This window comes from Diadema setosum, chromosome 6 (assembly GCF_964275005.1).
Source record: "Diadema setosum chromosome 6, eeDiaSeto1, whole genome shotgun sequence".
Taxonomy (NCBI): Eukaryota; Metazoa; Echinodermata; class Echinoidea; order Diadematoida; family Diadematidae; genus Diadema; species Diadema setosum.
This window is the reverse complement of record NC_092690.1, coordinates 13621843-13637115: the sequence shown is the minus strand read 5'-3', so window position 1 is coordinate 13637115 and position 15273 is coordinate 13621843. Positions and strand designations below refer to the sequence as shown.

Genomic DNA, 15273 nt, shown 5'->3' with positions numbered 1-15273 from the left:
GAATCCATTTCCCTTGAAATATTATAACTAGAAACATTCATCAAAAGGGTCTCCACACTATGGTGAGGGCGATAAGCCGACTGTAAAGGATCGAATAGACCATGTTCCAGCATGTAGTCTGAGAGTCTCGAAAACACAACTCTCTCTAAAATCTTGAACAAAAATGAAAGACTGCATACAGGACGATAACTTGTCAGTGATTCCTTATCCAATGAAGGTTTTTTTTTCAGTAAAGGACGGATCAGACCTTTCTTTAAAGATAAGAGTACGGTAGCTTGCTCAGTACTGAGGTTAACAATTAGAGAAATAATCGGGGCAAACGTGGGTGCGCAGTCCTTTAAGAGAATGGTTGGAACCGGATCCAGTGGGCAGGATTTAGGAGGCAATTTACGAAGGAGAAGGATTTCATCAGTAGTTGTATGTTGGAAGGTTTCCAGTGTGGAAGAGGTGACAGGTTCAGATTCAGGTAGTACAACATTACAATTGAAATTGAAATTAAAATTATCTCGGATTTTTTCAACTTTCGAATGAAAAAAACTGACTAAAAGTTTTAGCCATGGCACAGCCATCGACATGTTTAGGCAATGGAGATGACTTTTTGCGGTTCAAAAGTCGATTGGCGACGTTGAAAAGCTTCTTATGATCATCTCCGCGGTTTTCGATGAGTCTGGTGTGATAGATGCGTTTGGCTCTGGACACAAGGTAGTTTACTCGGTCTCTCTGATCACAGAACAACTTTCTGTCAGTCTGCAGCTTTCCATTATTGCGCCATCTCCTCTCAAGTCGCCGCCGCTTTTTCTTTGCTTCAGAGATACCAGAGTTATACCAGGGACTGTACTGGTGAGACTTGACTTTCCGTGTCTTGGCTGGTGCGTGAATGTCCAGTAACCTGCTGAGTTCTGAATTGTAGCGGGTCACAGCATCATCAACGTCGGCTGTTGACAAGGACACAATGCTACTGTCAAACACATCGTTGGCGAAATCAGTCCTATTGATGCCTTTTAAGTTGCGAGATGAGAACGTAGCATCATTCCTCTCTGGCTTGTTAAAGCAAAACAAGCAGGTTACGGCGGAATGGTCGGAGATGCCGGGGATAACTCGTGTGTTAGAAAATAGCAGTCTGTCAGATTGCCGTACCAAGATGACGTCGAGAATATGGCCATGATCATGTGTAGGTGTAGTCACCAACTGGCGGAGTCCATGGCCATCGACGAGGTCGTTGAACTTCTGCGTGTACTTGGATGAGAGCTTATCTAAGTGTATATTAAGATCTCCTGTGATTACGAGAGAAGATAACTTATACAACTTTTCATCTAACAAATCCGAGAACTCATCAATAAAAGATGAAAAAGAACGATATCCTGGTGGTCTGTACATAACTACAATCTCAAGACTAGTAGTGTTGTTAGAGACCACGGCTGACATAGATTCGAAATTTAAATGGTGATCTGATGGATTGAGAACTACAGAGAGATTGTCCCTGTACAAGAACCCAACACCTCCACCACGCCTGGAGGCTCTGGGCTGGTGCAGAAATACAAAACCGGGTGGAGTGAGATCTGCGATGGCTGCATCATCTAATGGAGTCAGCCAAGTCTCAGTCACTGCAACTACATCAAACTTGTTGTCAGCAACACAATCTTGAAAAATTGTTGACTTATTACAAAGGGAGCGGGCATTGATTGTACAGAATCTAAGATGATCACTAAATTTGTCATGACCTCCTCTTTTCCCTCGATGTGTCTTCGACCTCCGACCGATACCCAGGGACAGAATACTCCTCCATACTTCTTTGTTTTCTTCACGCCATTTTGGGGATTTATTGCCACAGCTATATGAGTGAAGAAGCTCACTAGAATATCGAACCCTAAAATTGCGTGTCCCAAAAGTTATAGAAACAGACACATCTTCAGAAGGGCCTGGATTCGGGTTAATGTCCCCACATATAAGCAACTTTACACGATAAGTTGATACAGTATTGGAGTAGTACAGTATGGGGCTCCCAATGTACTTGCCCTTTGGTTGTACAGAAGCAGAGCCATGGGACATACCAGGCTGGGTAGGACACATACGACAATAGGTCTGTGATAGCTGAGTGCTATTACACAAAAGAAGGGCAACAAATACAAAAGAATGCAATGCCAATGGTAACATCGTGTCAGTGAGAGTGAACCACACAGAATCAAGTGCAGTGAAGCCTATAGCAAGTACAAAATGGCTGTGGTTGTCTGCACTGTAGGCCTATAAACTGTAGCTGTACTGAAAAATCAATCCACTGTAAATGCGCAAAAACTGTACAAAAATCACTACAATTTGTCCATCAAGTGCTTGAAGACAAACATTCAAAGATAGAATACAATACACACTTAATGAAAAACTTACAACAGGAGAAATAAGCGAAATAAGCGGGCAGCCACCGGGCGCGCGCAACCAAAAAAAAAAACAAAACAAAAAACAAGAAGTGATCAATCTATGAGGGTACCAGCCCAATCAATTCTGAAATTGCTTTTACAAAAACGAAAAAAAAAAAGAGAGATAAAAAATATCCTATCAACATGGCAACACTCCTCAACACTGAATAAAAAATCATTACTATTACAACTGATAATGAAATCAGTGAGGGTACCAGCCCATCAATAAGCCAGTTCTTAATTAGCTCATGGGCACGTTGGTACAAATGACCTTTCTTTTTTCTCAGTTGGTTAGGCACTTCAATCGTTTTCAAAGAGACATTATGGGTACCGGTAAGCTTGCCCGACGTAATAATTAATTGAATTCGTGTTCAAACAATGAATGAAATTGCATAGACCAGGTGACCAGAATGGTCCGTCAATCAATCGTCGGGGAAGCATCCATTTCATTGTTTTGCATTGAATGCATTAAAAAACTGTTTTATTCTTATTGCCAAATACCAGGTTTGCTGTCAGGTGGATGTACTGGCAAGCAACATTTACAAGGATGCATGAATAATCATTGTATGACAGATGCTTATCTCAGTGAATTTAAAAACCAACTTGCCTCAAGGTACAAATGACCTTTTTCTGCTCATGCGCAAAGTGGAACTACGAACTGGCTTATACTCAGATTACTTTATTACCATGAATATACTTCGTAATCCAACCCTTTCAGGCTATTAATTTTTTCTCTATCTCACTACTCTGTTACTCGTTCTCCCCTTTTACATATTTCTCCCATACCTTTGAGGCACATACGAAGTTAAGTTTGTTTCTAATTATTAATTTGCTTGCTTTGTATCTTTAAAAAAAAATCGCATTGCTGCCTTTCATGGGGAATTCTCGCGCTCTAATTTGCACATAATGTATGAATCGTGTTAGTGTACATTATGTCTGTAACATTAGGTAAGAGATGATTCTCTGATAACAAACCTTTACGTATCAATGTTTCTATTCATTTGTTGTGTGTACTTGAGTATGTGTGTCTGTTCGTGTTCATCCCAGACTCAAGTTTGGCATATGACATCCGGAGGATGCCAATAATGTGAAAGGGGTATAAAATGGCTATCATCACTCGTTGTTTGAACAGTCAAATCTGTCTTAGCGGCCCTCCAAAAGAAAAGCCTTGTTGATTACCCCTTCTATACCATCGTGCCACCTCTCTATAACGGCCACTTTTTCGTCTTCCTTGGATGGCCGCTATATAGGCAGGCTTGACTGTATATGGTAGAGAGCAAAGAGTGGTGACGTATAGAGCTTCACTTGAATCGTGATTCATGTCTGTGTTTCGTGCAGGGGATATCAATGTCGGCGTCTCAGCCACCCTGGTCGGGCTGGAGTTCGATCCCGACTATGACGACCCGTCGTCAGAAAAGTACAGGACGTTAGAAGCTGCGACCACCACAGGGGTAATGACCAATCGTGATATCTTTCACTCGATAGATGGTTACTCTAGACCTCTAAATGCCTCCATACGACAATATTTATTCTGTTCTATATATAAAATGAAACATGTGCCCGTGTTAAGATAAGATCAATGAACATTATTACACATCATATATATTTCATATGTTTGCATATTTTATAGATATATCATGTATATGTGATACGTTTGATTTATCAATATCACTCACTGTAACTTTTTCCCCTTGGGGTGGGGAGGGGGAGGGGCTCGTACGCTATAAGTGTTGTCCCTGAACTTTGCCTTTATATTTCCCGGCAGTTCATATTCCGTTTTGTTTGCATATAAGATAACGTGTGATTTGTGTGTTTGTCATGTATCCACAAACGCATGTCTTCATTGTGTAAGTTGTTCAGGATCTTTGTTGGCTTTTGTGAACATCTTTTCTTCTTCTTGAATATTCTGTTGAAACAGCCAATAAATGGTAAATCTAATGTGAAATTTGCATTCATTGCCTCTAGATCGAAGAAGAATTCCAACAGAGCGATGTTTCAAACTTTGTCCAGTCTGTGACGTTGGTTGACGTCAGGTTAGTATGAACATTGAGTCCTGCGAAGTTTTCATGGATTATAATTATTAGTAAGTCAAGTGTATAATTATAATTCACTGCAATCAGACAAAACCACGACGACGACGACGACAACAACAACAACAACAACATCATCATCATTATCATCATCATAAACAAGAACAGTAGCAGCAGCAATAACAACAACAATACATGTTCTTATAATCTATAAGTAAGCCTATATGAACCAGTGACTGGGGTAACAAACGTGTGACATTTTTGTGTGAGGACAAAGTACCTAGCTCTAACCCTAGCCCTAACCCTAACCCAGTGCCTAACAAATCTCCCATTTGCCTTTGCATCATGATACCATGAAAGTCATTTTATTCATATATTCCGGAAACCCGGACATTGCCCCATATTCTCCAAGATTCATTGATGTCTTATCATTGCATCAGTTATAGTTTGATGAAAGAGATGTTAATGCTTTTCCTTCTGCAGCTGTTCTGTAAGTCATTAAGGAGAGGAAGTTCGTGACGATTCTTTGTCAGGCCAACGCAATAGCAGTCATTTTTTTTTTCTGAGGCAACCAACAAAAGGTACAGCATGGAGAAAGGGGTAGACGACACGACGTAGTCGTATGATAATGGGTGCATCCATCTCCCTTTTTGATTGCAGGGAGGCGTTCGCAGTGACTACGACAATACTGCATTGTGAAAACAATGCACTTCAGAATGAATCATTGTCATTTCTACCATTATCTTACATCATAATTATCATCATAAACACTACCATAGGAATGATTATCATTATTATTTTGTCGTATCTGCGTCCTCGTTTTGCTGTTTATTATAGTAAATGAAAAAAAAATCTCTGTTTCTGCGAACTAAGATCGATCAATGAAGTAATCCGCTGCGATGCTCACGAATTGTTCACAGGCCAGGCAGTGTCATTTGTGATATCTCCATCACCTTCTCGGGCGGAGTCGCCAACGGAGTGGCTGGCGACGTGGGCGCAGGGGACACGGCGAGCGACGTGCAGCTTGCCGTCGCAAACGAGGTGGCGATGGCTAGCAACGCCGCCGTAGCGTCGGCTTTGTCGAACAACGCCGATCTTGGGACCGGCGAAGTGAATGTTACTGTCAATGACGGTACGTATTCGAACAAATCGGGAACGATTTGTGTGTGTGTGTGTGTGTGTGTGTGTGTGCGCGCGTCTGTTTGTATGCGGGGGGGGGGGTATGGGTTTCATTAAGGGACTGATGGGGCATTTCATGAAGAAAAGTTTCTCTCAGCCAATCAGATGCAAGGATTTCGATAGCTCATTATCAGAAAAAAAAAATATCTGACAAAACGCTCTCTGTATACTGAAATCAGAATAGCCAATAGCACACAAAACTCACGTAAACAAGGACATAAAGTTGTGAAATTATTACTATTAGTAATTAGTACTAGTATTTAAGGACAGTTCTATTACCCAACATCAACTTTATAAAGACTATCAGCAGCATGTACACAAGGAATTAGGAAATCACAGGCAGCGGCTTAAACTGAGGAGTCGTGTATACCGCATATCTCACCCAGTTCATCAAGATGCGGGATACAAAATACACATATCAACAATGATCAAAGCGTTTGGTAAGCTACGCGGGATAATGCGTCATTACGAAAGATATACTCTTAACATGTGGTACAATAACAGGATATAAAACGTACATGAAGTGAAGAGAGATTCATGCACTGTCCCACGCCTACCCACCACCACCACCACAACAACAACAACAACAACAAATTCACAAACATCCTCAATGTCGTATCAATTTTATCCGTACAAGAGGATAATGACGCAAAGAGAGAAAGTGGTTGTTTTAGTCCTGTTTTCATTGTGGGGGCATTGTGGTACAATGGCTATGACTATTAACTTTCAATTGGAGGTCCATAGTTCTCCAGATAGTATTCTTAATAAAAGATGGGTTCCATCTTTTATTAAGACTTCTTTATTTTTGGATATATTTCAACCATTTCAAAACCAATTTTCATCAACAGTTTAATAAACTTTGAAGTCCTCTTAGAATTGCTATGCTCTTTCACATATGTCATAAGAGGTTTCTCATTATCTCACAAAAATGGAAACCTGAAGCCCTATCTCAAACCAAAAGTGTACCATCCCATTAATGTGTACTAGTAACTCGCAACGCTAGGGTCATGGTCCTTTGGTAAAGTATAGTGGCCGTGATGGACTACATCATTATAATCGGTTTGTTTGGATACTTTCATTGCAGTTACCGTTCCAGTATCGGTGGATGGAGTCGATTTACCTCCCGATATCACACCTGGTAAGTTAACTTGGCCGTTGAGTTGATTCGTCATTACTCCGAGCTAACATGAACATATTTTAATGGATTTCAGCGATATCGATCGGTATTTGGAACAGTGAAAGGCTATGCCAATAGTAATAATAGTAATATAATATGACAGTGATGACAATTATGCTGCGGATATTGACAATGATTGCAATGATAATCAATCAATCAATCAATCAATCAATCAATCAATCAATCAATCAATCAATCAATCACAAACGATAATCAAAATTGATGCGCCATTATCCTTTCAACAGAAAGTATACATTTTCAGTCAAAGTGATTACAATGACTGCGATATATTTACACAAGTTACATTATACATGTAGGTCAACTACACTAATATTGTATGAATTGAATCTCCTGTCATTCTGTATTCGTCTGACAGAATTTATATATTGATATTGATATACTGATATTAAGTTACCCTTTAACTGAAAAATAAGATATACAGTTGTGGTAAAGATTGTAAACTTCCCTCATACACTGTTCATCAATATATATATATGTGACCTCTTGATTCCAGTCTTCGTGTCTATCTGAACATTTTTTTTTAAATGAAATATCGATCAATAGGAGATCCTTGCCCTGACGATCAATTTCGCTGTACCGACGGCACCTGTATCGATAACACTCTCGTCTGCAACTACTATTACACCTGCCCGTCGGGTGAAGATGAGCTTTCATGTGGTAAGTTTTTTTTTTCTTTAGAGATTCATTGCCCTGTTCGAAGCTGTGAGGCACTGTGGCATATTGGATAAGACTCCAGACTCCCAATCGGAGGAGCTACCCAGTGCAGGTACCTGGCAACGCTAGGGTAATGAGATAAATGGCAGGGCTCTCTGGTAGAGCAGTGGCAACACTGAAGAGGCTACTCTAGCAATGTCTGGATAAAGAAGACCTTATTATTATTATTGTTATTATTATTATTATCATTATTACTATTATAACAACCCACTCCCGAGAGGCAAAGATTACTAACCAACAGATAATCACGAAATACGTGTACATGATATCAAGCCACCGGTCTCGCTTTCGAGAAACAACTACAATCATGACGATATCTCGGAGCCAACCAGCCCAGGCACGAAACGGTGTAGCCACCGTCCTTCCCCTAGCCCTTAAAGCTGTATAGGAGACGCAGCCTTTCTGCTCAATGCCTCTGAATTAAGAATTCTAAAGGAAAGAGATCGGAAATAGATCCTTGCACAAAATTGTATTAGTATGTGAATCATGTTCATAAACGCAAACGATGCTGTACAGAATTCGCAATTCGCAATCCTATTCAGAGTGAATTTGCTTCATTTCATTTACTTCAATTCCACATCTAATGAACATGATGAAAATGGCGAAAATTGGGAGTCAACACAAGGCAACGGTTTTAGGCATTGTGTTGCATATCAAGATTTTTTTTTTCTCTCTTTCGCCTCTTTCTGTATTGCATAATGTTTAAATCAATCCCTTTGAAAGAATTTTCCGACCACAAAATGCTCTTACGATTAAAGAAACCAATGACGATGATGATGAAACAACATTTATACAGCGCCATTTATCGGTAAAAACATTCAAAGCAGCCCTCCTCACACACAATCGTTTAGCTCTTTAATAAAATACCCCGAGAAATGATAAAACAATCCACAACAAAGCCCGAGACTTTCCGAAGGTTCCGTCTGGAAATCAGGGTATCATTGATCCTTGACCTTTCCACGAGCACTGCCCCTTGACCTGTATAAGACCTTTACCTTCAGTACCTTGAGAAAATTGCGTATACATTCTATCAAGTTAATCGAAGTGAATACGGCGATCTTTTTGTAATCAACGATAAAAATGTTTTCAGGTCCGTGCAAAGAAGGGGAGTGGACATGCAGCGACTCGAAGTGCATACCAAGCTATTGGAGGTGTGATTTCTACGTGGACTGCGCGGGCGACGAGGTGAACTGTGGCCAAGACAATCCTGTCGGTGAGGGCAGCATATACTTTTATAAGCTTTGAATGACATTATTATTCTTTCGAGAGTACAGGTGGTATACTTTACCTTGAGAGTTTCTGGTTAGAACTATGAGCAGAGGTGACTCCAAATTAGTAATAATCCCTAGATTCCTTGAGGGTGCAGCTCCGAATGAATAGCACTTTTAGAGGCGCCGAGACCAGTTGCTTTAATTAGTATGATATTCTGGATCAAAGATTTAAACATAAGGGAAAGAAGGGGCAAAATAAATGAGACGAGAAGTTGCCGGTTGATGCGATGTTGTGGAGGGATCCCACAATGATTCTACGAAGCATACAGAGACCGATCAGAATTGCTTTGTGGTGTCACAATCGCATTCATTCAATCGCTATCCTGAAATAGTTAGAAATTAGCATGATCGTGCACGTGAAGCTCTTTCAACCAATCACTAAAGAATTCGTTTTTGATCCAAAATACAATATAGAATGTCATAGGGTCACTTGTAACTGCAACACTCTCAAACTCTCCAGATGTGCTATGAGGGGGAGGGGGGGGGGGGGTAATGCCAATTCAACTGATATAAGCATGATGGTAATATTTAATTGTTCAACAAACGTATTTTTCCAAAAGTCCATTTTGTCAGCGGTGTTACACCAGCATGGATATTAACAGTATTAAGTCCCTTTCTAATGATGTATAGCTTGACAGATTTGAGTTTTTAAACCAACAGCATCAACAATAAAAAGAACAAAGCTGAAGAAAATTAAATAGATTTACAGTTCCCTTAAACTATAAAATGCACTAATTTTTTTATTTTTTATTTTTGTAATGCACGCCATAGATCTTTCAAATATATCATTTTTCTTTCATGATTATCAAATCAGATGTCATCGACAACAGGACGCCGGGCATATTTGTTTTATATTAGTTTTTATCAATGGTTTCTTTTCAGCTTTCACGTGTCATCTGCATGATATAAATATCCAAGTGATTGTTTTGTTACATTTGGCGAACTATACAAAGGGTATGAAAGTCGTTACTCATTTTGGTAATGAAAAGAGAAGTGAATGTAGGCATATATATATATATATATATATATATATATATATATATATATATATATATATATCTTAATACTATTATATACATTTTTCACATCTCTGTTTATAACCAAAACTGATAATTTGTAAAAGAATGAATGAAACAGGATGTCCATTGTCGTGTCTTGAACGGCAAAGATTAATGCGCAAATAAAGTAATCTTCACATGGATATAAAGGCCGGTGTGAAACAAAGGAGAAACATGCAACAGTATTTTTTACAAGTTGCAGTAGCAGATTAATTTAAATAGTTAAAAAAAGATTGACTTTAAATCCTCTTATGTTCAAGCGTCGAATGAAAAATAACCTGTAGTTATTTGTCGTTCCACCAAGAAACAGAACCTTGATCATTTAAAAATCCTATTTGGACATCAAACCTTTTTTCTGCTCTTCTCTCACAGTGTTCGTGACTCTCCAAGACGACATTCCGAGGCTGTTCACATCCCCCGGTTATCCCAATCACTACGCGCCAAAAGAAAACCTGTTTTGGTCGATCACCACGCTCAGCAGCGACCGCGTGATCCTTGTCAATGTCATCGACTTCGACTTGAGTTTGGAGTCTTTTCTGGCGTTCGGCACCGAGGGCGACATCGGTTCGTCCGCCAACAGCACGGCCGTGTTCTATCATCGACTAGAGCCGCGACAGTTCCTGCTTGATTCGAATTGGGCATGGATGGGATTTTATCCCGGACGATACGGCTACTCCCGCGGGTTTAGTCTGGAGATGACTGCGATAGAGAAGTCGGGTAAGCCTGTCCAATAATAAGCCAGTTTGGAGATTAGATATCGTGTGCACATGGGTAAAATGACTTTTCTTGTTTCTCATAGTTAATTAGTCACTTCACTCGTTTTCATAGTGACAAAGTACATACACTTGTACAATGATGGAATTTATCAGTCATATTCAAACCAGAGATGAACTTGCGTATAGACCAGTCAATCTATGACTCAAAGATTGCTAGACTGTAAGCAATTGAAGCCATTAGAGTCTGCATACTTAATTAATTAATTCTGCGATCGTAGAAATGAGGAAGTCATGAATTTAGTTATCATTTTTTTTTATGTGAAATAAGGACGAAATCGTCCCAAGACACGTGTTTTACCAAGCAGTAAAAGCACGAAGTTATTTAAAGGAGACCTCCAGATGATTTTTAGACTTTGATTCTGAACATTTTAAACTGGTTATACAGGGAACAGAGCGTCAGAATTTATAATAATTCAGATATTAGGGAGTAAGATATTCACATAATTCATAAAAAAAAAAATCATTATGAACGAGGATGATGACATAACAGCTTGTCATAAGAATACATGATTGGGTGCTCTAAGAGGCAGGACAACAGAAGAATGCATACTTATACATCGTACACAGTTGAATTCGTCAAGGAAGTTGTATTGTAACGTAACTGAATTATATTGCTATACATTGCTGGAAATAATATGTGAGCCTCCTAATAATGTGTAATCATCCTTGTTCAGTGCATCAGAGTGTTTCAGAGTATTAGTTTATTTGCTCAAGAACAATAACAAAATCCACAAATAATAATAATAATATATCAATTCATAAAGCGCAAAACCTATAAACATATATTCGTCTGCGCTGCAAAAGCTTCTGATGTGCTTGATAATAACGAACAGTTAAATGAAAAGATGTGTTTTGAGTCGTGATTTAAAGACTGCTACTGTTGGGGATCTCCGGACTTCTAATGGTAGATCATTCCAGAGTTTGGGAGCTGCACAGGCAAATGCTCTGTCTCCCAATGTTACTTTTGTTTTACATGTTGGAATTTGTAAAAGGAGAGTGTCCTTAGAACTGCGCAAATTATGAGTATGAGATTTAAACACTAATAATCTGTATGTGTTGCTGTCGATTTATACATGACGTGAATTATCATACAAATCTCTTCTTTCTTCCTTTAAAACAACAGCATATAAATCTGGAAATCCCGTAATTTTCATTCAATGGGCAGATGCTTCAGAGCTAACGTCTCGCATTCAACTGGCAGCTAATACGCTGTACTAATGAAGTTCGTTTTCCAGTGGAACATTTAAGCTTGATTTCCTTGGCAACATCAGGGCAACGAATGCTTATATAATGCCTATTATTCATTTACTAGTATTTATTTGTTCACTTTCAACGTTTTCGGACAGCTTTCACTCCCGGAACATGTCAACCGGGTGAGTTTCAGTGCGCGACGGACGGAGAGTGTATTCTCAGCGACTGGAGATGCGATAATTTCAGGGACTGTGCCGGGGGTGAGGACGAGGAAAGCTGTGACACTCACCCGCCGGCAGGTAAGCAGTCATACTGCACTATAAGGAACAGCAACCTAGAAACAATTATCCTGAATCTTGTCAGGTGGACTTTAATCGCACGTATATTGAACCTTAACCCTAACTAGGCCGGGGGGGGGGGGGGGCCTCCGAGGCCCCCCCCCTCGACGTTTTGCGCGATTTATCGCTATCGCGAGAAGCTATCGCCGCGACGTTTTATGACTTTTTTCTTTCGAGTCTCCCGCATCTTTTGACACCAAATTTGCGATGCCCGGGTGTGCGGTTCCGAAGTTGCGCATAAATATGCACGTGCATGTCAGACCAAAAATTGCTCAAAAACGTGAATTTGTGTACAATTTCAATGCAAACTGTGTTTCCAGGCAAATTTCATAAAAGCATGATTATTTTGGGGTTTTATTGATTAAAATCAATTAATAACGCATTTTCTTGTTCGGAACAATGTCACGGACAAATTTCATCGAAAAAACAATGAAAAACATAAAGTCGAAAAAACAAAGAAATACATAAGAAATTCAAAAAACAATAAAATACTTAGGAAATTTTTTCTGATTGCGCAATTTTTTTCTCTTATATTTGCTAAGGACACTAAAAAGAATATTTACACAAAAAATTTGCCTGTTTTGAGCTTTATTTAGTGATTTATACCAAATTGTCTGATTTCATGCATCATTATGCATAAATTAGCATAATTTAGTGTAAATGATAATTTTTGAAAAAATTAACTTCATGGTACTTTAGATTACATCATAGGCAATGCGTGTGCCAATTTTCGTCGCGATCGCGCGGTCGACGGCCGAGATCCGGAAGGGGGCCTGGGAGGCCCCCCCCCCCGGCTCTATCATCTACCTGAATAGCCCGGCCTAGTTAGGGTTAAAAGGTTAGATTTGATTCAGATGATGCTTCATGTTTCCAACTTTATATATATATATATATATATATATATATATATATATATGTGTGTGTGTGTGTGTGTGTGTGTGCGTGTGTGTGTGTGCGTGTGTGTGTGTGTGATAATGAGAAACGTCTTATGAAGTATTATGAAAGAACATAGAATTTATATACGAATACGAATGTTTATTTAGTGAAAATTGGTTTTGAAATGGCTGAGGTATCCAAAAACGAAGAGGTCAAAATGTGGGACCAAAAGTAGTTGAATAATCTTTCAGTGAACTTTTTTTCTCATGATGCCTGTTTTAGTAATCATCTCGATATAAGCACAGCAGACGTAAATGAAACATAATTCAGTTTTGTTTGTTTGTTTGTTTTTATTTGAGAATAATTATATAGCTAAGTCGGCAAAGGTCGAAAGTTTTCAACAATGCGATCAGTGTCTTATAACTGGAGAAACATCAGTGTCACTTTAAAACCTGACAACTTACATTTCCCAACCTTAAAACGGCTGCATATAGGGTGAAATTATTGTATCGAATATGCTTGCTTATCACTGATGCAATCTATAGGATCGTGTACAGTGGGGAATCATCAGTTCCAGTGTAATGACGGCACGTGTATTCACGGCAACTACGTCTGTGACTATATTGTGGACTGTTCGGAAGCGGAGGAAGAAGTGGGGTGTAAGTCAACTTTTTTGAAGTTTTATCAAATAATTCTTTATCACTAAGTGATGTATTTTATCGCCTTTTCATGCCCCTTTTTCAAGTTAGGAACCATGCTTTCTAACGGAGATATGAAAGTATTCATGTTGTCGGCCTATATTCCAAATCTGTTGTGCCCGTCTATATGTGATTTCATTCCACCGAGTTCCATTCTAACTGTAATGTTTTAGCATAAAACTGTGAGAATATGGTCCGTCGTTGAAGTCTTTAGTTAGAATTTCACTGTGTCAACTTAGTCCCGTGTCTAGTTGAGCCATGCTTTAGGGGTAACTGTGCCATCCCCTCCCTGCAGTAAAACTGAAAAAAAAAAATAAAAGTTACTTCCTCCGGACAAGGCCTTCGGATAGGATATAAAAGGTCATATATACCTTTTCCATACGTCATGAAATTTTGCATAGTTTAAGACATATGTCTTTAAATATTGAGTATGAAATCTTACAGTAATACACTGCAGAGTTAAAAAAATGAACATCTATTCACCCCATGCCACATGAGAATACTCCCCTTTTGTGTACCGAGAATAATGACTGGATTCTTTTTTTTTCAGGGTCCGAATGAATTCAGTACTAAGCTATTATTTCCTTCCTTCATCATAAAGAAATTTCAAGTCTCATTATTCTGAGGACAGGTCTGAAATACATATCTCTACGATATACCAGTTTATGAAAGGAATCTAATTTTTAGGGTCGTAAAGGGGCACACGAACTTTAAATGAAGATGTCATGTGTGAGGAAATTATGAGACGCCTGTACGTAAAAGATTTCAATCCGCTTCCTCGCAAAAAGCAGGGTGTGTACACCCAGGCAGTGTAATGGTCCGTCCCGACCTACCCACACCAGGGCCTCATTAAAATTGCTATACGATACCAACTCTTCCTGAAATGACAGTTGTCATGGTAACGACAAGATTCCAACTTCCTGATTGGCTATTGCTATATGGGCAGTAGCCATTCCAACTAGAGTTTCTATCGCAACATCTTTTATAAAAAAGGGGCCCCCAAAATACCAGAACAATGGCATTGATTTGTGTGCATATGCTATATATACGATATGACGGTGACAATACTGAAAATTTCCAGGTTTTGAATCATAAAAATGCCTTAGTATTGTTGTTGTTGTTTTCAAATCCCTTCTATTGCCATTTAACAGATGTATAGGTAAATTCTCCATTGAGCCTATACAAAATACTAAATAGTATCATTAGCAAATTTTGAACTGCCCTCGCTCCCCGTGCAGGTCCATGCGACCAACCCGGAGACTATCTGTGTCCCGAAGGGGTGTGTATCCCATCCTACTTTGTCTGCGACTGGTATCCTGACTGTTTTGATAGATCTGACGAAGCGTCATGCGGCAGCGACAACACCACTGGTATTGAATTGAATTGAATTGAATTGAATTGAATTGAATTGAATTGAATTGAATTGAATTGAATTGAATTGAATGGAATTGAATGGGCTGGAATTGAATTGAATGGAATGGAATTGAATTGAATTGAAATTAAATGAATTGTGAATGAAATTGGTTTATTGAT

General features: G+C 39.1%; 1 protein-coding gene across 1 annotated transcript in view; it reads left to right on the top strand.

Moving 5' to 3' along the window:
• LOC140229549 (uncharacterized) overlaps positions 1-15273 on the top strand; it is a 92110-nt gene that overhangs the window by 14812 nt on the left and 62025 nt on the right. Inside the window, exons 5-14 of the mRNA XM_072309796.1 lie at positions 3750-3862; positions 4377-4444; positions 5362-5573; positions 6705-6758; positions 7362-7475; positions 8623-8745; positions 10234-10578; positions 11984-12127; positions 13588-13701; positions 14979-15110. Of these exons, the coding sequence (XP_072165897.1) occupies positions 3750-3862; positions 4377-4444; positions 5362-5573; positions 6705-6758; positions 7362-7475; positions 8623-8745; positions 10234-10578; positions 11984-12127; positions 13588-13701; positions 14979-15110 (1419 nt within the window). The remainder of the gene's footprint in view (positions 1-3749; positions 3863-4376; positions 4445-5361; positions 5574-6704; positions 6759-7361; positions 7476-8622; positions 8746-10233; positions 10579-11983; positions 12128-13587; positions 13702-14978; positions 15111-15273) is intronic.